At 39.7% G+C, this 20,012-nt stretch overlaps 2 protein-coding genes and 1 long non-coding RNA gene across 5 annotated transcripts; 1 reads left to right on the plus strand and 2 right to left on the minus strand.

Annotated features, from left to right (window-relative positions):
- Positions 1 to 234: 234 nt before the first annotated feature.
- LOC138690716 (uncharacterized) lies at positions 235 to 13,808 on the minus strand. Of its 2 annotated transcripts, XR_011329491.1 has the most exons (3): positions 12,387 to 13,808; positions 8,238 to 8,311; positions 5,911 to 7,521 (listed from the first exon to the last, which is right to left on the minus strand). It is a non-coding gene; the product is annotated as an uncharacterized lncRNA (long non-coding RNA). The 2 variants fall into 2 exon arrangements; XR_011329492.1 differs by lacking the exons at positions 5,911 to 7,521; positions 8,238 to 8,311 and adding an exon at positions 235 to 781.
- A 61-nt stretch (positions 13,809 to 13,869) lies between these two features.
- On the plus strand, positions 13,870 to 16,865 carry EOLA2 (endothelium and lymphocyte associated ASCH domain 2). 2 transcript variants are annotated; one of them, XM_069811145.1, is made up of 3 exons: positions 13,870 to 14,144; positions 14,767 to 15,050; positions 16,473 to 16,865. In XM_069811145.1, exons 2-3 carry the CDS (start codon positions 14,798 to 14,800, stop codon positions 16,688 to 16,690), a joined length of 471 nt encoding a protein of 156 aa, XP_069667246.1. In that variant the 5' UTR covers positions 13,870 to 14,144; positions 14,767 to 14,797; the 3' UTR covers positions 16,691 to 16,865. The 2 variants fall into 2 exon arrangements, with proteins under 2 accessions (XP_069667246.1, XP_069667247.1); XM_069811146.1 differs by having other exon boundaries at positions 14,013 to 14,130.
- Positions 16,866 to 17,612: 747 nt separating this feature from the next.
- Positions 17,613 to 19,995, minus strand: LOC104316742 (heat shock transcription factor, Y-linked-like). Its single transcript, XM_009917262.2, has 2 exons — positions 18,995 to 19,995; positions 17,613 to 18,323 (listed from the first exon to the last, which is right to left on the minus strand). Exons 1-2 carry the CDS (start codon positions 19,460 to 19,462, stop codon positions 17,700 to 17,702), a joined length of 1,092 nt encoding a protein of 363 aa, XP_009915564.2. The 5' UTR covers positions 19,463 to 19,995; the 3' UTR covers positions 17,613 to 17,699.
- Positions 19,996 to 20,012: the final 17 nt, after the last annotated feature.

Consider the following 20,012-nt stretch of genomic DNA (forward strand, 5'->3'; position numbering starts at 1 on the left):
AATTAGTAATACCTATTCCCCAAAAATGGATAACCAGAGCTGGAAAGCCAATAAGGAGCAGGATAGGTCACATGCTATAGAAGGCGACTATAATGATGCTTCAATTATTAATAATTTAGGTTAGCATTCAGTTTTTAATATTTTATGAGGATTCATTTCCACATAATCCAAGAAGGATGGAAGATGCAAGGCAAGAAGATAAAATGCAAAAAGAAATAGAAGGGGGAAGAGACAGAAGATAACGATTATTTTTATTGTTCCAGGCTTATTTAGTTGCTAAACTCAGTCTATTTTAGTTTTACTCTTCATTGATCACTTAGCTGAACTTGTAACTAAAAGAGAGAACACTTGAGCAAGACATGACATATCTAGAAACCACTTTTTGAGTTCTACAGATTACACAAACCACTATCTTTTTCATATGTGCAGACACTTTTTTAATGTAAGATACCTTTCCAGCTTACATCTGGTTTTATGCATGTACATATATACATAGATAAAGACACAAGGGGCACATGCATCTCTTCTTAAAGGCAACTGGTCATACACATATACACACTATGCCAAAGTACAAGCCTAAACGTTTTGTTCTGTTGACTGAAATCAGACTCATTGCATGTAATAGCATATACCACCAAGTACAGCAGGGTGTCACGTGGAAGTTAGTGTCCCCTTGCCTGCAGAAGATCAATTCTTTCTTATGTTTCTCCAGGAAACGTCCTTACACACAGCTTGTTCTTTCAGGAGTGTATGAGAATTTGAGTAGGGACACTTTTGATAACTGCAGAAGAGAATGGTAACTAAAATTCGTTAGGGCAGTCTGCACAGCTTGTGAAGGCCACAAACACAGTACCCCATTTTACCTCATTTACTGTGACATAGAAGAACCAAACAGTATCCACTAGATCAAAATTCATACAGACTCTCTGCATGCCAAATAAATATGTCATTATGGATCAATCTGTTAAGTAATATACCACTGAGTTTTAATAACACTTTGCATAATTAAGTCTAGACAGATAAAGTCTAGTTCTAGTGAATATAAAGCTGTATTTCAGTGGTTCCTCTATGTAGATAATTTTGAAAATGCTAATACATAAAATTGCTTTGGAAGGTTAGCTCTCTATATGCTGCATATTTACCAGGAAGATCATCTTTTGATCTTGAGCTTCGGGTTCTTTCGACTTGATGCATCAGTAGAAATAAGCAGAACCACTTAAATAAGTGAATAAACTACAAAGGATTCAGACGTTAGCATTTCTAACTCTAAGTGTCGTTTTCAGACACACAACCATGGTAGAGGTTGAAAAACTACTAGAGAGCAAGATATATTTTAATAAAGATGTTAAGACTCACTCAAATGAAGAACTGAAGAATCACCCTAGACTAAAGAAAAAGAAATTTATATGATCCCACAACAGTGAAGTAAAAAATTTCCCCAATGATTTAAAAAAAAAAAAAAAAAGGCAAATGTAAGGCTTGTTATTAACAAACTGAAGATTACTTATTAATAATTTACCTTGCAAAGAATGTTTTAGAACATATAGCTACATCATAAGTAGTACAATCAAAAAAGTATAAAAATGAATCAATGGTTTGTTGTTCTTATAGATTGGTGTCCTGGTTTCAGCAGGGATAGAATTACTTGTCTTTCTAGTAGCTGGTATGGTATTATGTCTTGGATTCAGTATGAGAAGAATGTTGATAACACACTGATGTTTTCAGTTGTTGCTAAGTAGTGTTTAGACTAAGTCAAGGATTTTTCAGCCTCTGATGCGCAGCCAGCAGGAAGGCTGGAGGGGCACAAGAAGTTGGGAGGGGACACAGCCAGGACAGCTGACCTAAACTGGCCAAAGGGGTATTCCATACCATGTGACGTCATGCCCAGTATATAAACTGGGGGGAGTTGGCTTAGGGCAGGGGGCGGGGCTCGGAACTAACTGGGCACTGGTCAGTGGGTGGTGAGCAATTGCACTGTGCATCACTTGTTTTGTATATTCCTATCCTTTTATTATTATTGTCACTTTATTATTATCATTATTAGTTTCTTCCTTTCTGTTCTATTAATCTGTTCTTATCTCAACCCATGAGTTTCACCTGTTTCCTCCCAATTTTCTCCCCCATCCCACTGGGCGGGAGGGAAGTGAGTGAGTGGCTGCATGGTGCTTAGTTGCTGGCTGGGGTTAAACCACAACAATTGGCTAAAAATTGTGGTGTTGCAGAATTAGTTTGGAGTGGGGAAGCATCCTCTGTGTGAAAACACACCAGTACTTGGCAGCTATTTGTTCATTCTCTTGCTCCTGAAGGTGCATAGGAAATTACTACCTGTCTGTGGTAACTGGCAATTACAAGCAAAAAGAAATTAACAAAAGTAAGTGTTACCTTACTAAAATGGAAGTAGGCATTTAGCAAAACAAATAGAACATAACTACAGCATGCAAGTTACTAAGGATATTCAGTTTCTTTAAGCAAAACATACACATAGGTGACTGTTTCTGTAGCTTGTGATGTATGGCACAACCATTTTAAAAAGCAATAGAATATGTAATAGATGATACACAAGTAAATACTGTAGTGGCTTCACAGTCCTGCTCTCTCACATCAACATGATTCCATATCTCCTGAGATTAAAACCTGTTGTGGCTTTAGATTTTAAGTACTGGGCATAGAAATAATTTACATGCAGGAATCTAAAGCTGTAAAACTTTGTTACATTGCATTTGCCCTGTGCCATTTTCACAGGCACTAACAACACTGGAGGCTCTACGGTCTTCAATGCTGCCAAAATTGATATACCAGACTTCAAGTAGGTTTAAATATTTATATCTAGAACTGCTATTTTCAGGCTCTGCACAGATTTAAGTCCATTTAGTTTTAACTCTGGTAATTTCTGTGCACACTTTAAACTGAAGTATGCCAGATGTTTAAATGCCACGGAGGATTATTATTACTTATTTAGTTATATAGATCCATTCCTCATGCATGCAGATGCCTAACAAGCCAGTAGAGAAAAGACACTTTCCAGAGAGGGTAACACCTCCTTCTGATGAGACTTGTAGCAAGAGATTTGCCAATTCTGAGTTCTAGATATGACTGACTGACTCATTTCACAAACTTCTGTCTGCATTCTCAGCAGTGAACATATAAATTAAAAATGTTCAGATTTTCACAGGCTAAACTTATGTAACCATGTTCTAAAGTGTTGGCCTTCCTTCTAACTAATGTTTGCAAAAGGAATCAAAATATTTAAGGGAACTACACTGTAAAATGTTGATTGTTATATAAAGGTAAAAATACAGAACTAATAACAAAATCAACCAAACAAGGTGATAAAAAAAATGATAGCAAAACACACTATTCATACAGCATTGAAAAGGGAACATGCACAGATTAATCACAAAGTTTAAATTTGAGTATAAACATGAACTTATTCCAATAAAATATCAAATTTAATAAACTCAGGCTTATTAGGAAATGATAGGATAATGTAATAAAAAGAAAAATATAAGAAATTAAATAAAGGAAGCAGAGGTACTGAACTTACTACTACTGCGGCACTTGAGTTTACTTTTTATAGAAACTGCACATCACAGGGCACTACAAGCACTAGGGTTCTGGACGCCCTCAAGTTAGTACCAAAGCTTGAATTCTGTCTTAGAAAAGAACACTTTGACCAGCCTGTTCCAGATTTATAATTTCTGCCACACAGCCCTGACTTCCTCTTCCTTTACAAATAAATGTACTCCTAATCTTGCACACTGTTACTTCTGTCAGTAATATCTGACTAGCAACTAGACAAAAAAGTTGGCAGTCCATTGGAATGACACTATACAAGCATATATTAAACATAGAGTATTTGTACCAGACCAGTCAATCTAAAAGACTGTCCTCTGCTTTTAGGACTTTCTTCAAATCCATGAACTGGAACCACAATACATATTTGTAAAGAAATGATGTCTCAGAGTAATGCATTTCTGATTAACAGAATACTGATCCATAGCACCAAGTGACACAAATTAGCTCCAGAAGGAAACTGTTTTTCCAGATATGAATTTCAACTCACAAGATCAATGCTGTATTAAAATAGAAGAAAGTAACTTGGTAAGACTTTCCTTTGATAAGCAATCATATAAATCAGATCTGTTTGAGAAAGCCCCTTAAATGAGCAGTAAAGCAATATGCTCTTAGAAAAGGAACTAGAATTTGCTACTAACGTCTGACACAAAGAGCCTAGATACAACAGAGCCCACACTTTTTGCTGTTGTGAAGTTGGACTGTTACTTTTTCAAAAGTGTAACTAGAAAATGAAGACCTATTAAAAATGCCCAAAGTGTGTGCGCACGTATGTGTGAATAGACATTAAACTACACATTGCTTATGGGACATCATCAGTTTGGTACTCTCAGATACAGTACATACAGACTGCATTTATATTGGTGTTTTAGTTCAGATCAGGAACTTCTGAAGCAAATGATTGTAAGATGTGAAACAGACCCCAAGGGATGAGATCAGAGCTAGTCTGATCCCCTGGAATACAAATCCTGGGAATACCAGATTCTCAGCACCAGCTCTGCACCCTCGTAAATTCTAGTGTAGACACAGACACAAAGAATCAGTCTAACGAATGAAAAAAACCAGGAAGAAAATATGTGGAAAAACAGTGTTCTAGAGTTTTGTTAACAGCACTTCAAATCTGCAACTGATAGCAAATAGACGGCAGCTACAACTGTGCAGATATTAAAATCAAGAACAATCTTTTCACTAACAATGACAGACTTAGGAGCGGTACAATTCATAATTATTTCATTATTTGTTGCTTACTGTCATTTCTAAGTCATATTTTTATATGGCAAAACTTATCTGCCTGCATGATGAACCTTCTTTTATGTTCAGTTAGGCTGCGATAAGTCTCCAAGACAAGTGTTCTAGGACACTGATGATAACCTCATTAACTCCAACAAAAATGGTTTTTATTTATTCTAAAAATCATTAAAAACATGCTCCAAACAGAAGACTGCAAAAACTTCTCATAATATCAACTTTTCATTAGACACCATCACATACAGAGACAATAATAATCCCATCAGCCTTTTTATTATGTGAAAATTCTCAAATAACCTGTAGGACTGGGCAGCAGATATCATGTTGCCTTTTAACTTAAGCTCTACTGTCAATAAAACACTAACTGCAAAAGATTCCCAACTCCTCTTTATCTAAAACATCTGCTCCTATTTTGCTGTCAGCTCTCTCAGAAGGCTTCTTCCACCTGTAAGAAAACTATGGGCTAGGACTAGCTTTTCTCTTTTTTCCTCATCATTAAATCTCTATTGCTCCCTATTCCAAAGAAGAAGTGGTATGACATTGAGTATGAAGACAAAACATGTATCTAATGATCATACAGTTTAGTCCTCCCATAAAAGTTAATTATGTGGCTTTTCAGACCATCAGATTAAATTCTTTTTGCTTAATCTTAGCATGCTTGAGAAGCAGGACTTTCATTTACCCCACAGGTATTTGTACTTAGGGACTAAAGAAACAATGCATGAGGTGCAGAAGAATTGGTGATACTAGCAGTAAAGCAGGACTAGGATTGGAGCTGGGAGTAGGAAACAGAGTTAGATCTAAATGAAGCATGTAGTCCCATGAAGCTCTATACAGACAACAGTAGTCCTCTGTTACCCAAATAAGCACAAGTGTGTCATAGTCTATTGCATTGCAGTGTCAGTGTCCTCCTTCCCTTTAATGCAAAGGAATTAAATTATCTACATGAGATACTTCCAAGTTGATTTTTCAAGTAAATAATAGCTTGTACTACTAAAATAATTTGTTGTCCATGTTCTAATCATTACTATTTCTGACCTAGTATGGAAACAATGTTGTCTCCGAGAAACAGTACAAGTGGTTAAAAGAAGGACGACCAAGTAGAGTTTGAAAATGTGTTCGCATCACCCAGCAGACACATCCTGTAGTTACAAGTTACTTGCTCTGAAGTCTACAGGAGCTGTTCAGTGGGTCATGGTGCCACCTAGGGGAATGCTGGAAAAGACTAAGAAACATAGGTACTGAGAAGACAGCAACATTAAACAAACATAACTCTTAAAATTTGGTCCAGCTCACCTAACTATAAGAAATGAAGAATGCATATTAAACTTCGAAGAGAAAAAAAAAATCTTTTATTTTAGAGCTCATCTATATGTTGAGCTCTGTTTTTGTAATAGGATACAAGGTATTTACAGAGTTTACTTACAATGAAGGAGATAGAAGCCTTCAATTCAGAACTACTTTGATAATTAAGATATGTTCAGATTTTGGACAAAATCAGCCTATATTTTATTTTAATTTCTGCTTGCTGATGTATTAGAAATTAGGTTAATTTGACATCTTGATTAATGATTAAAATCAGAGTACTCCAGTGTATATTTAGACTAACACCGTAGAAATAACTGATACTATACTGCTTTATCTTTGAAAGTATGCCTAAGAAAAGGTAACGCTTCATCTAAGTAGACATGCATGATGAAAATATACTGTATTTGCTAACGGGGACAATAGGGAAGTGGAAATCAAGACACCTGACAGAAGTCCAATATGTATGAAAAATTTCTGAAAACAAAAGAAAAGGCAGAGAAAGTATGACATGGTATACTTTAAAATATGACCTAAAGATTCAATACATACATATAAGAAAAAACATATATAAAACCAACACCCACAGACAAAGAGTTATTACTGCAGTGAAACCCACAAAACTCACTAAAGTAATATACACACATGTGCTTATTAGAAAGAGAAAGTCAGAAGTTAACTATCTACTTTTAAATCTTATGTAGAATGCTAAAAACCATGGCAAACTAATCAATTCTAGATTTGAGTTTTATACATTTTTCTAATCATCATGATCATAAACATGCACATCAGGTCTATACAGGCATCTATATGCACATCTGTTTTATAAGTTTCCATTTTATCTCCAATATTTTTGGACAGAAGAATAGAAAAACAACCTGTATCAGCTAGAAGCAACATCTTTCCTAAATTCTTTAATAACACCCTTCCCAGTAATAACATCCTTCCCAGTAATGTAACAAACCATTTATTGGTGCCTTCTCTAACATGGCTTACATTGACACCAATATTCCAAAACAAAACAAAACCAAACAAACAAAACCCACCCAAACAAAAAAAAACCCTCCCACAAAAAACCCCAACCAAAAAAGCCAACACGAAACAGAACCGGATTGACCCCTGATGTGGAGGCACTTCTCTCAGGGATGACAGTGTTTGCTGGTTAGTTTGCAAGTTTCAATTCAGAGAGGAAAACTGCATTTTCCATTTTTATTATTGTTTTATCCATAGCCAAAAAGTAATGGTTTAGTTACAAAAGAACATACAGGACTAGTTTGAAAATGCATTTGCTTCTGCACGTGAATTCTTTTTCTTGTAGTTCTTGCCAGGAATATCTTTTGTGATTAATTCAAAATGGTGAGGCAATTCATTTTCTCCTCTTTCTTTAAGTGTCTCCTGATGAGACAGAATCAAAAGGTACTTAGTCAAACACAGTAGAAATTGTTGAAGAATTCCTAAGCATCGTAAGTGTCATATAAGGTAGATGTTACTAAGGAAACAAAGGAAGTCATTCATATTTTAGCTGCTACAGATAATGTGAACTTTCCATCTATTAGAAATAGCTCTAAATGATCTTTCAAAACTTCCAGTAACACCTTGCATCTGAAAACAGATTAAAACCTGAAATAATTATAAAGCTGGATGAACAGCAGTAGTCAGATGAAGTAAAGATACCTATCCCCCTTATAGCAGGAGCACAAATTCATTAAAAAAAAAAGTTTTCAGCATTTTACAGGGCATAAACCCTGGTCGTGGACCCATGGCCATAAAAAAGCGTTGATCAGTCTTATCTTTAAAAATGTTTTATGCAGCCACATACTGCATTCAGAGTTGCCTGTGGATTGGACATAATAATCAGCAGGGGAAGAAGAGCTCATTACTACAAGCTCTCCTTCCCCTGCAGATTACCTCAGCATGAAGCCACGTATCTCAATCAAAAAAAAAGATTGTTACAGAGAGCTACACAAGATGTTTCTAAATCAGCTAGCTTGGTGTTCAGCCTGTAGTTACAACCTTCTTTTAACCTTCAGAAAAGCAGAAGGACCAGGATGGTCTCTGAATATTAGCAATCTTAAGGTTTAGAAATAAATCACTAAACAGATAAAACTCACCAGCAGACCTGTCCTGTCTCATGCTCACACAACTGATGCCCAGTTCACATATGTGGAAAATTCAGCAGCAAGACCTAATGTAACAGGGACAAGGCAGGACGCTGCCTATGTTGGGGGGAATGGGCGTTTAGGGGTGTCTAGCACATTGTGTAGTACTGAGAGGAACCTTTCATACAAAAAAAAGTGCACAGAGTGGTACCTTATATACACATTTAGCTGCTTTAAATAACACAGAAAAATAAGCATAGCTGCAGGAAGCAAAGACATTTGCCTATCAGAAGTCTTTGGACCCCACTTACATAAAAGATCCAAATCATAACATCAGTGTCTGGAAAACTTTTTAATCAGAATGTAATATTCTGGAGAAAAATAACAATGTTTGCCTCCTTGCCCCAGACAAGTAAGAAAATCAGGCACTTGTGGCAACTTTGAAGACTAAGGGTGTCAAAGTCAGAGACTAGAATGCAACATGAATATCACCAAAATAACGTTCTAAGTACGCAGAGAGTCACCTAGGTATTATGTATGTCTTACTTTTTTCTGAGATAAAGTATCATCCACTCGAAAAGCCCAGTAATTTACAATGAAATTATCTGAAAACACTCCTCTAGGATGGAAGCTTAGGAGTTCAACTCTCATGTTAATAAGATCCCTGTTGCTACTTTGCATCACATCTAGTCTGTCTCAGTACATGTGAACTGCTGGCTCTTTCTTCCACTGCATACGCTGCAAAGCTATATAAGCAATGTGGACAGCTTCAGGTGCATCCTCAGTAGGAACGTGACTAAACACATGTCCCTTTGTCAGAAATTCATCTGTATATACTCCAGAAAAGTTAATGTCTCCCATAGCCAAAGGAAGATCTGAAAAGAGTTTTTGAAGTTTCCACCTAGGCTGCAACTATGTGACTAGAACCTGTTTTAAATGTTAATTTGTCTGATCCCAGAAAACAGATCCTTCTTAAATCTCTCACAAATTCATCTTTGTCCCACTTATATGTTTCCATAACCCAAAGCACTTTCTAAGATGTGCATGCAGGTATTTTCTGAAGCCATTTATTCTGTCCATATTCAAGTGTTTGAAGTTAGAAGGCGCTCAACTACTTTAACAGAAGAAAGCAAACAGAAAAGAACACCTCACACAGTCAAAGCACATTAGATTTATTTTTAATTTCTGGCAACGTGCCAGAAAGTTTCCTTGCACTCTTTATCCAGCAAGTGCACTTGTTCTGTACAAAAGAAATAATGCTTTTTAATTTGATTTATGGAGCTAATTCTAAATCAAGAAAGCAAGGCTTTCTTGCATGACAGCAACACACTTGATTTTCAAATGACGCTAACACCATTAATATTGATAAACAAAGGACAAAATTTTCCAGTGAATATTTTTCTGTACAGAAACCATGATAGAGACAAGAAGTTACATTCATTAAAGCAGAAAAAACTTCTAGTATATTAGCTACTACATACCACTATACAGTTACTACAACATACCAATACAAAAGGCACTATGTTTGACAGCAAGCAAATATTGGAGGCTAATGCTCACACTCTACCTTATGCTTTCATGTTGGGTATTTAAAAAAAAAAAAAACCAACAGTGTATATATTCTTATATAAGATCTGTCATATACACACAATCCGTTATAAAAACATACCGAGACCTGGATAAGAGAAAATTTAGTATGTATGCATTTTATTCTTGAATAGCACTCTGAAATACAACTGCATTTTTACCACCAAGCTATCCACACTGAGAAACCTAACAAAAATATTTCTCAGACACGGAAAACTCTGCTATAAGTAACCAACAAACTATAACTACCAATTATTTATAACGTCAAAACTTTTGACGAGGATAGCAATGTCAGTGATGTGTTACAAACCAGAAACATAGTCTGCTCACAGGGGAGTGGGGGTGTGTGGGGGGTGTGAGGTGTCAAAAAAAAGAAGAGGGAACCACAGATTCACATTTTTAGAGAATTGTTCAGAAAACACAGTGTTGCAACAAAATCTGGAAATAAGAGAATCATCTAAAGAAACTGGAGATATGTTTACTAAAACACTTAAGATAGACATCATTTCTCACAATATATACAAAGAAATATAGAACAGCATGGTAAAATGTAAGTATTTTAGTTCATCCAACTAAAGAAGTTCTTTATTTGGGTATAAGAATAATATGAAGCTGGTTTTCCAGCATGTACTGAGGCTTCATAAACTACAATATTAGAATGAGAGACAGATTAAAATTAAGGGAAAGGGGGCAAAATGTAGAAGGTTAGTAGAAGTCCTTAAGATGGAATTGCTGCCAAAACAATACAGAGCCATAGCATCACACTTTACATTGTCTGATGTTCTAAAATGCAGGAAAATGCAATGGATGTTCACATGCAAACATATCGCAGCTTCTCGTGAATGTCGACTATTAAATAGTGACTACTCAATACAAATAATTGTGTTGTATTGTATTTCATGGGTTATTAACAGATGAAATTTCAGTTTTGACCTCCAATATCCTGGAACATACTACACCATATCTTTACCCACTTCTGAAATGAACTGTATCTGATCAAGTACCTTGACCTGATTCTGACCCAAGATATCCCAGCACCTATTGCTGTGTACTGAATCATGTAAAATCAGCTACTAAGCGAATTTGACAAGAAACACAGCAATGCTTGCCTATCTAGATGAGATCAGGCCCAAGTCCTTATAAATTATGTACTAGGCATCATTTTAGCTCCACAGAAAGCAGTAACGCGTTCTGTAATCGGAATTATGCAGCCTTTATTCTATCAAAATTAAAATTAGAGACACCCTAAGGAAAGCTAATTTAGAGACACTGAAACGAAGTATAGACCAAACTTGTAGAATTTCCTGTTGTTGAGATTATCATCATGTGAGGTACTGTGCCAAGATCAGATAATTTGGGATTGGTGTTAGCAAATGAAAGCCACAGTGACCAAAAGACAATTACGTGCATCTAAGACATCAAGCTTAAGCTGATCATCTGCTAAGATTGAAATGAATTTTCTTTTTCATATTCACTGCTGTACACTTCAAATCATTATCTCATATCCTGAGGAAACCTACTAAAGTCAGTTTACCACTCTTCTCACAAAAGGCTGAACACATACACAAAATTTGATAATTTCAGGGCCTTAGTTAGGTGCTGCTATAAACTGTTTTCTATGTCTTCCAGTGAATGTCAGGATATATTAGACAAGGTTTCTACAAACCAAGTAAGCTAGTTTTCTGACAGGAGATTTTTAACATAATGTTTATTCACCTTTGGCAGTAGCACACAAGTCTTGTGCTATTTATGTTTTATTTAGAACTGTTAGACTTGAGATTTTAAGTACTTTGGAAATTTTTGCTTACATCAAGAAAAAAATGTATTTTATTTATGTGATGAAACACATGATACAAAGCCTGCTGTAAGTTACATGAGCGTAAAATAAAGCTAACACATACTTACACAACATGAAAAAAATGTGGCCTGTATTTTCTCCAAAATAAGTAACCCTGACATAAACTGTAATTATGCAGTGGAAAAATACCAAAAGCAAATACCAAAAAAAAGCATGAAAGCTCATTACATACTTGCAACTCTAAACAGATTCAACAGGTTCTTCAATGAACCATGCACATCTAGTAAGATGGAAATAGCTTAAAGGCAAAGAACATTTAAAAGAATAAGCCTGTAAAAACTACAATGACCTTAAATTCATGTCATCTACTAATTTGTCTTGTTACTACAGCATTGTATAAAGGACTAGAATGACTCCATCTGGAACATTTTGATCAAGATATTGGAAATATCCAGGAGAAAAAAAGGATAATGACAATAGCAGGAATTTCAGAAAATGGTACTAAGAAAAAAATAGGTCTCAACAGTTAAAGTCTACCAGCCGTAAAATATTTTAGAATACACAACATTCACTGAAGGTATATTTGAAGTTTACACCAAAAACGGCTATCATAAAAGCTATCCGAAGTGCTTATAATCAGAAAACCATCATCTAACCATACTGTCCAGTGCAGTTACAGAATACTAAGGTTACAGGCAAAGTTTCACTGATAAATACCTGTTATTCACAAAGTCATAGACCTGGACAAAAGAAAAGAATAATCTCTTTAATCTTACCTTTTGTTATATGAAGTTCCTCTGCTTTTCTTAAGTAAAGGAACAGCCCATCTCTCTTTCAGTGGAATTCTGGTAGATGACTTTTCTCTTTCCACCTCTGAGTTCCTGCAATTGTTAAAATAATTTTGAGATTTCTCATGGTTGAAAAACGTGGTTCAACAGAGCATAGGAGAAATTCTAAGTTGCTGAAACCAGTATTCAAAATCAGGATTTGATGTTGCTGATTGCTCTCTTTCCCCTTTGTAAATATTAGTAATTTTTCTTTTCCAACTCTCTCATTTTCCTCCTTTGTTCTCCTGCCTGTCTCTCCTTACTTCTACTGCAAACTCATTCCTTTTTGTGAATGTTCTCTCCTCCTTTCTCTCCTCCCTTCTTTCTTTCTCTAAGATGCTGCATGCATGGAAAAACTCCCCTAATACTTCTCATATTTGTAACCCTCAACTGATAGATGTGGCTCTACAGGAAAGATGACTCTCCTGTGATTTCTATTTGGATACAGATGCATTTGCATTTTTTATCTTCTATACCTGTAGAAATTCAGGCAGGATCTCAACTGTTCAACTTGCTGCATCAATAGCTGTTTTACCAGCCCCTCGCTATTCAGCATTAGGGTCTGCCTTAATAAGGTCACTTTATTTGTCTATGTTGGAAATGAATTCCATTAAAACATGTGTTCACTAACATAAAATATATATTGGTTATCCTGTTAAAAATGAACAAATACGGTGGGACCATACATCTGTTTTAACCCCCTTTTCCAAATTGTCCTTTACTGTAAGGTCTCAGTTTTTATTTTTACACTAGGCCTTCGCATATTGCTCCCTGTTGCCAGGGGTGGCCTACCAGGGAGCACAACGAGACTAGCACAGATAAAACCTCTGTTGTCAAACAGTAACTGTGTTGTTCAAAATATTTGTATTAGAAAGGCAAGACACTGACACAAAACGTACATTTCAAATGGCAAGAGTATACAAATGAGATTCTCCTCAACAAGCAGGGTTGAATGAAAACACTTTGGGCAATTCTGTCCAAAATGAGCTATTGGGCAAAGAAAGCCGGCAGGTAAGACACCATCGAGTTTTTAGGTGCCGAACGGCTTTTGGTTACTTCTGGAAGCGCAGGCCCTCTGCACGCCCCTCCAGCTGCGGGCCCAAGCGCCGTGCTGCAGCGGGCAAGGGCGCTGCTTCCAACTTTCTGCTGCCATTTTACTGCCGGGGGGGGGTTGACGGCGAGCACCGGCGGCGAGTTCACCACCCGAGCCAAGGCCCGCCGGCAGCCCCAGCAGCGGCCGCTCCAGCCGCCTCCTCCCCTCAGCGACCGCCGAAACGCACCCCGGGCACTGCGCTCCTCCGGAAAGCCTTCGCCAGGCCTTCACCGCCAGCCTCACTTCCCACAGGGAAGCGGGGTGCGTGACAGCCGCCCTTTTCGCCCCCCCCCCCCCCAAAAAAATTTTTTAAAAAAAAAGAGATAAAATACGCGCCGCCGGGTGCCGGCCTCGCTCCCTCGGCAGCGGAGCCGGGCGCGGAACGGGGCCGCCGGCTGCCGCCAGGCGCGCGCCGCTCCCCTCACAACCTCCCGGGCGGGAACCCGCCGCCGCCGCCACCGCCACCCCCAGCGGCAGCAGCGGCGGCGGCAGCAGCAGCAGCAAAGGCCGCTCCCCGCCGCCCACCTTCCCCCCCGCGGCACCGAGCGGGGCGGCAGCACGGCCCGCCGGCCCCGCGCAAGCGGAGGGGAGGGAGCGGAGGTGGCGGCAGCCAGGTAAGAGGCGGCAGCCAGGTAAGAGGCGGCCGCGGGGCCTCCGGGGCTGTGAGGCGGCGGAGCGCTTCCCGGGGGAGGGAGCGGGACGCGGGCCCTGCCGGCGGCGGTGGCCGCGGAGGACTGCCTCCCTCCGGGGCCGGCCCCAGGCTACCCCGCTGAGGAACGGGCTTTTAAACCCCTTCCGGCCCCGGGAGCGGCCGGCTCCCGAGCGCGGCCTGCGGCGCCGGGCCGGGCCGGGCCGGGCCGGGCCGCGGTGCCCCGGTCACCGCTCCCGCCCGCGGAGGCAATGCCTGCGGTCGCGGGGTGCCAGCCCGCCGGTGCAGCGGCCCCCCCCGCGAGGCCGGGGTGGTTTCTGGCGGCGCTGAGGCGGCCGTTCCGGGCAGCGCCAGCCCAGGGCGGCCTGTGCCCGGAGCGTGGCAGGCGGGCGGGCGGCGTTTGCAAACGAGGGCCCCGCCGAGGGGAAAATCCGTCCGTCCGTCCGTCCGTCCCGCGGGAAGCATCGCGCAGGTCGGTGTAGCGCAGCATCCTGAGCTTGTGGCAGTTGCTCAGGCAGATCTGGTCGTGCGTCATGGTCACAGACGCGTTTCTAAAGACTAATCTCCGGGTGTCCGTTTGTTCATAGGAAATAAACAGGTTCTGATGCGAGGGAAACGATGAAATTTGGTTGCCTTTCCTTCCGACAGCCCTATGCGGGATTAGTTTTAAACAAGGTCAAAACAGTAGAGACTCGCTGGCGTCCTTTGCTAGCAAACTACAAGAACTGCACCCTTGCTATTCATATAGCTGTTAAGGACTGGCAAGATGAAACATGGAGAGCAATTCTTTCGAATAGGTTTGGTATGACACCAGAACAAGTGCAAGATTTGTTGGATAAAGGGGAAAGATTTGGCAGAGGAGTTATTGCAGGTAAGCAACCTTGGATTATATTTTCCAAGCAAACTTTCGGTTCGTTAACATTTAACTCAAATACACATCTGCTTTACACAGTTAGGCTCATTATAACATTGCTTTAACACTTACGTTGAAGGAGTGGTGCCTGAGTTGTCACTGGGGGGCTATTTTGATTCCTTATCACTATAAGCAGAGGTCCGTGAGGGAAGTTGTAAACAAAATTTATTCTTTTTCATTGTGTTGGAAATGTGAAGTATCTTTGACCTTAGGTGTGAAGAATTTTATTCGGGCCTCAGTTTTTAAAATACACTCACTCTACTAAAAACTTTAGGCTACAACTCTAAAGTCTGTTCAAGAAATAAAATTGATTTGTGCTAACTCATCATGTAGTAAGATAGTATAACGTGGGTTGCATATTAGTTTTGTTTTGCAATAATAAATGTCAATTCCACACTTTGCATTTTGAGCTTAGGAACTCTTGCTGAAACCGTTTTACAGTACTCATAGTCAAGTGGAGTCATGATGTTGCAGTGCTTTGCATGTCACATTAGAGTATTACAGAAATAAATCCTATTTCAGCTCTACAAATGCTCCATTGCTCTTGTTACTTGGGCAGTGAAGAAGTTTGTTTCTGTAGCACAGAGTTAGGATGGAGTGGTGTTTCTTTTCTTATACTGTGCTGAAACACACACATTTTATGTTGCTGCACTGTATACTTAAAAAGTTTTAATCCAGCACTCACTTTGCAATCTTTTCTTGTAGGTATATTTTGTTACACCATCTGTCTTGCATTCTCATTTGAGTATTTTTAGCTATTCCTGCTCAACAAATTACTTCTATCACATATACCGAAAAATTGTTCCAGTTCTCCAGTGCTGAAAATTGTTAGGTACTAAGTAATATGCAGATTTGCAACTTTGACATAAATTGCATGCTAAATTGTGGAGTAGGTATCAAAGCTTCTTTGATCTTTATTTTAATGTTTTTAATCATTAAGCAATGTAGAAACTTCCTTTTATGACACTAAAAGGGTTCCAGAGAGCAGGACTTTCCATAAAGTTTAATGATTTAAAAATGTTAATAGAATAGTGTCCTGATAGAAACAGAGGGAGTTTTATTTTTAATGAAGCTGTTTCAAGGCCAAATGTAGCTCAGGAGTTTTGGTAGCAGCTGTATCTCCTTAGATGCAGGCTTTTTTTAACAGAATTGTGTATCACTGAGTTGTGAATATTGTAACTACATGCTTCACGTGTTCTTCACCAACTTCAGTTCAGTCATGTAGGCCATCTTCTGCAGTGAACGACACTGGTTTGACGTGTGTGTGCTTCATACTGTGTTCTTCTGGTAACAAATTAGCTGTTTTGTATGGGACGTTTACTTTTGGAAAACTTTGCTAGGAGATCAAACAGCCAACTAATTTTATATTTTAAAATACAGGATTAATTGACATTGGAGAGACATCACTATATCCAGAAAACTTGCCTCCTGAAAAGATTCTGGAGCTGGAAAACAAAGCTGTCCTCAGTAATCTAGAACAGAAATACGTGACTGTTGTTTCAAATCCAAGATGGCTCCTGGAACCGATTCCTGCCAGAGGGAGAAGAGGTGTGTGGCAGGTGGACATCCCCGAAGAACTGATCCCTCCAGAAGCATAGGTGCTGCCCCTATCATTTTTCCTGCCTAAATGCACACTTGTAATTCACAAGTCAGCATCTTGAACACCAGCAAGTTGTTTAGGATTCCCTTCCAAAACTAATGGTTTGTAATAGAAAATACATTTGAAGAACTGCTCTTTTGAGGCAAAATAAACAAGATGTAATTTTTATGACCGTTACTGGAAATCATTAATGGTTTACTACATTTTTCCTATATAAAAAACTTCAAGTAAATGTGATGTTTTTAAAGATGTATTGTGTGCCAATTTAAAACATGAGTAAATACAACCCTATTATATGATGCATGCATCTCCAATTATATGAGGAAGAAAGAGTTTTGTAGGACCCTTCAGAAAAATGGTGCTTGAAAGCAGGCTGCCATCATTAATATGACATCTGTCTCATAGCCCACTCCTCACCTTACATTTGTGGGATCACTGAGAAAGAAGTCATCTAAGGCAGCCAGTCCTAGGGGCTTCTCAGGTAGAGGTTTGCTAGATGAGGTTTCTGCACATGGTGTATGTCATGCTGTGAATGTAAAACTTCCAGAAATGACCAGATTTTCCTCATTCACGTTAGGTGCATTAGATGTGCATATGATGGGGGAGCAGTCTGCAGTATACAGCTCTGTGATGTGACAGCCTTTGTAGAAAGGCCTCTGTTAGAAAGTGCTTTTACAAAATTAAATGAAGCAAGTATTATTATACTTCTCTCATTTAAGATGAAAAATATTAGTAAGCTTTGAAGAATCTAATACTGAATTGAAGACAAGCATGACAAGTAACAAATAGAAGTTACTAATTTTGGCAATTAAGAGTTTTTCAAAATTCACACCCTGCATTACAATGAAAATCCTTTTGACTTTCTGGAGCAAGGCCCAAGGCCAGGCATTGCTACAAAACAGGACAGGACAACTGTCAGAGGCTTTTTATTCAGATAGTTTATTGGAACACTTAGGAGACTCTATTCCCTTGGACTACACAACTTCTAGAAGAGCTGCAGAAGGCACCTAGCGTGCCCCGGGTTGGGGTTCAAGGCCGTTGCCTGCAGGTCCGCTGTTTGGACCACAAGTGCAAGTCAGGCAGCGGTGGTTGGGTGGAGTTTGGCCCTGAGGTGGCCTCGGCATAGACAGAGCAGCGGCCGCTGCCAGCCCAGCTGGAGAGGCGGGAGGTGCCAGCCCTGGTGGAAAGGGACTGTTGGGCACGGCTGGCACGGCACAACCCCGTGAAGCGGCAGCAGAAGCGGCAGCCGGGCCGGGGCTGCTGTGCTGCGGCAAAAGGGAGGGGGCCAGAGGGTTGAGCTTCTCCCTGCCTACCGCTGCCGCAGGGTCTGCAGGTGTCAGAGCAGCGCTCCGTGCAGAGGTAGAGGCACGTCGCTTGGCAGGTGCGGTCTTCCTGGGTGCAGAGGTGTGCACATTCTGCCTTGGACCTGCTGTGAACGGACCGCTTTCCTCCTCGAAAGTGGTTTCCCACTCAAGCTCAACATCTGGTTTTCTTTTCTGGCAGCGTGCATGCAAATCCATGTCCGGTGAAAATCCTCCTGGCATTTGATTTTTTGGACCAAAGCTTCGCTTATACTTCATGAGCGGATACGGAAAACGTCTTCTAAAATTTGGGTTGTAGTAGAAGTGAAACTAAAATATGCAAAGGAAAAGAGTTAGTTGCCACCACCTTGAGACTGGAAACCACAAAGATAGGAGAACTAAGAATTTTAATTGCAAAAGAGAAACGTGGATGTTAAAAAGGACTATTAGGGGTGTTCTAAACCTGAAGTTTAGGCTGAATAAAATGGTGCAAAACAGTCCTGTTAAGTAGGAACCAGCCTTGTGGTTTTGCCACTTGGTAGCAGAGAAGCGTAGGATTCTCAAAAGCATACAAACTGATTTAGAAACCCAAATACCATTACTTTTGAGCCACTTTAGCGTGGAATGAACATGTAGATAACTATACGATGCTGGCACATACCTTCTCAGCCTTCAGCAAGTGCCACAAGAAAACTGCACATCTGGTCCAGCAAGACAGGTAGCAAATACCAAAAAGAAAAAACAATCCTGATACGATAAGAATATCTCTTCATTTTATGTGCCCAAAGTAATTGGAAATAACCAATGTATATTTTATCAGTGTTTCTACTACTCAAATGCTACCTCAAAAACTCTTGAACATGAGATGAGAAACAAATGACAATCAGAACATGTACCACCATCCTCATCTCATATGTATTAAAGGCTTATTTAACTGGAACAGAAATCTGTCCCACTACAATATTCTGAGAGTTAGTTTGCATGTAGAGGATCCAACATACCTCCCCAGTTGTTTCTTCTGCTAGCAAGTCATTGCGTGAGCCTGATTTTGAAAAATGCCACAGCCTTCTACCGAAGCCATACAGGTGGAGTTGACGATGGAAGCTTTCCATGGTCTCACTTTCAAAAATTCTCAGATGTCCTCTCCTTGCTAGTACTTCCTCTTTGAACAATTCTTCATGAATCACTACACACTTTCCGTTGTCACCCCACCAAATGGACTCAAACTGACCGCTTTCAATAACATCCCAGAGCTTCTTCATAAAGCTGAAGCATGGAGAGGCATTGCCTTTGCTAGAGCTCTCAGGTGAATTCAGATGCTCTCTTTTTGACCAGGGTTCTTCTGTTGGAGGTCCAAAGGCAGTGTCACTACCTTCGTCACACGCTGGACGGAGAGAATTCAAGCCTGACAAATCAAATCTCTTGGCCGAAACAGAATCACATGAAGTTTCCGATGAGGAAAGCCCCATTTTAAATTCTTTTTTCTCAGTTTGAGTAAATTTTTCGGCTGAACCCTAGCAGCTAGACTGTCCTGCCAGCCAGCCAGCTGAAGAGTGACCAACTGAGTGAGACTCCCAAGGGAAAAACCTCGAACTTCAGTCACATCACAAAGCAGCATCTGTTTCCTAGCAACATGAAACAGCAGCAGCAAGTGCTAAATAGCACTTGTTGCTTTTCATTTACAGATTATTTATTTATTTTACTCAAGAGCCAAAAAGTAAATACAACTGCAACAAAATTTTAAGCATAGGATAGGACAGTGCTGTATTGGGTTTCAGCCATTGGCTGGTCCACAGGGAGGAAGAGGGAGGTTGGCATTGTTAGGAATGAAAGCACCACATCTCTGAAGTTTTTCAGGTGCACACCTTTCACACATGCAGAAATGTCCATACACTCTTTGCTCTTACTGCCATACTAACACTAAGGGAACATGATCCATGGTATTTAAGCTTCCTAAACTGTGGGTTCACTTAAACACAAAGAGCAGCTGCAAGGATGTGGGAGTATCTGACATGTGTT

Source organism: Haliaeetus albicilla, chromosome 23 (assembly GCF_947461875.1).
Source record: "Haliaeetus albicilla chromosome 23, bHalAlb1.1, whole genome shotgun sequence".
NCBI lineage: Eukaryota > Metazoa > Chordata > Aves > Accipitriformes > Accipitridae > Haliaeetus > Haliaeetus albicilla.

Coding starts and splice junctions, on each gene's coding strand:
- EOLA2 (XM_069811145.1), top strand. CDS start 14,798: ATGAAATTTGGTTGCCTTTCCTTCCGACAGCCCTATGCGGGATTAGTT. Junction 15,051..16,472: donor TGGCAGAGGAGTTATTGCAG/GTAAGCAACCTT, acceptor TTTAAAATACAG/GATTAATTGACATTGGAGAG.
- LOC104316742 (XM_009917262.2), bottom strand. CDS start 19,462: ATGGGGCTTTCCTCATCGGAAACTTCATGTGATTCTGTTTCGGCCAAG. Junction 18,324..18,994: donor CAGAAGAAACAACTGGGGAG/GTATGTTGGATC, acceptor TGCATATTTTAG/TTTCACTTCTACTACAACCC.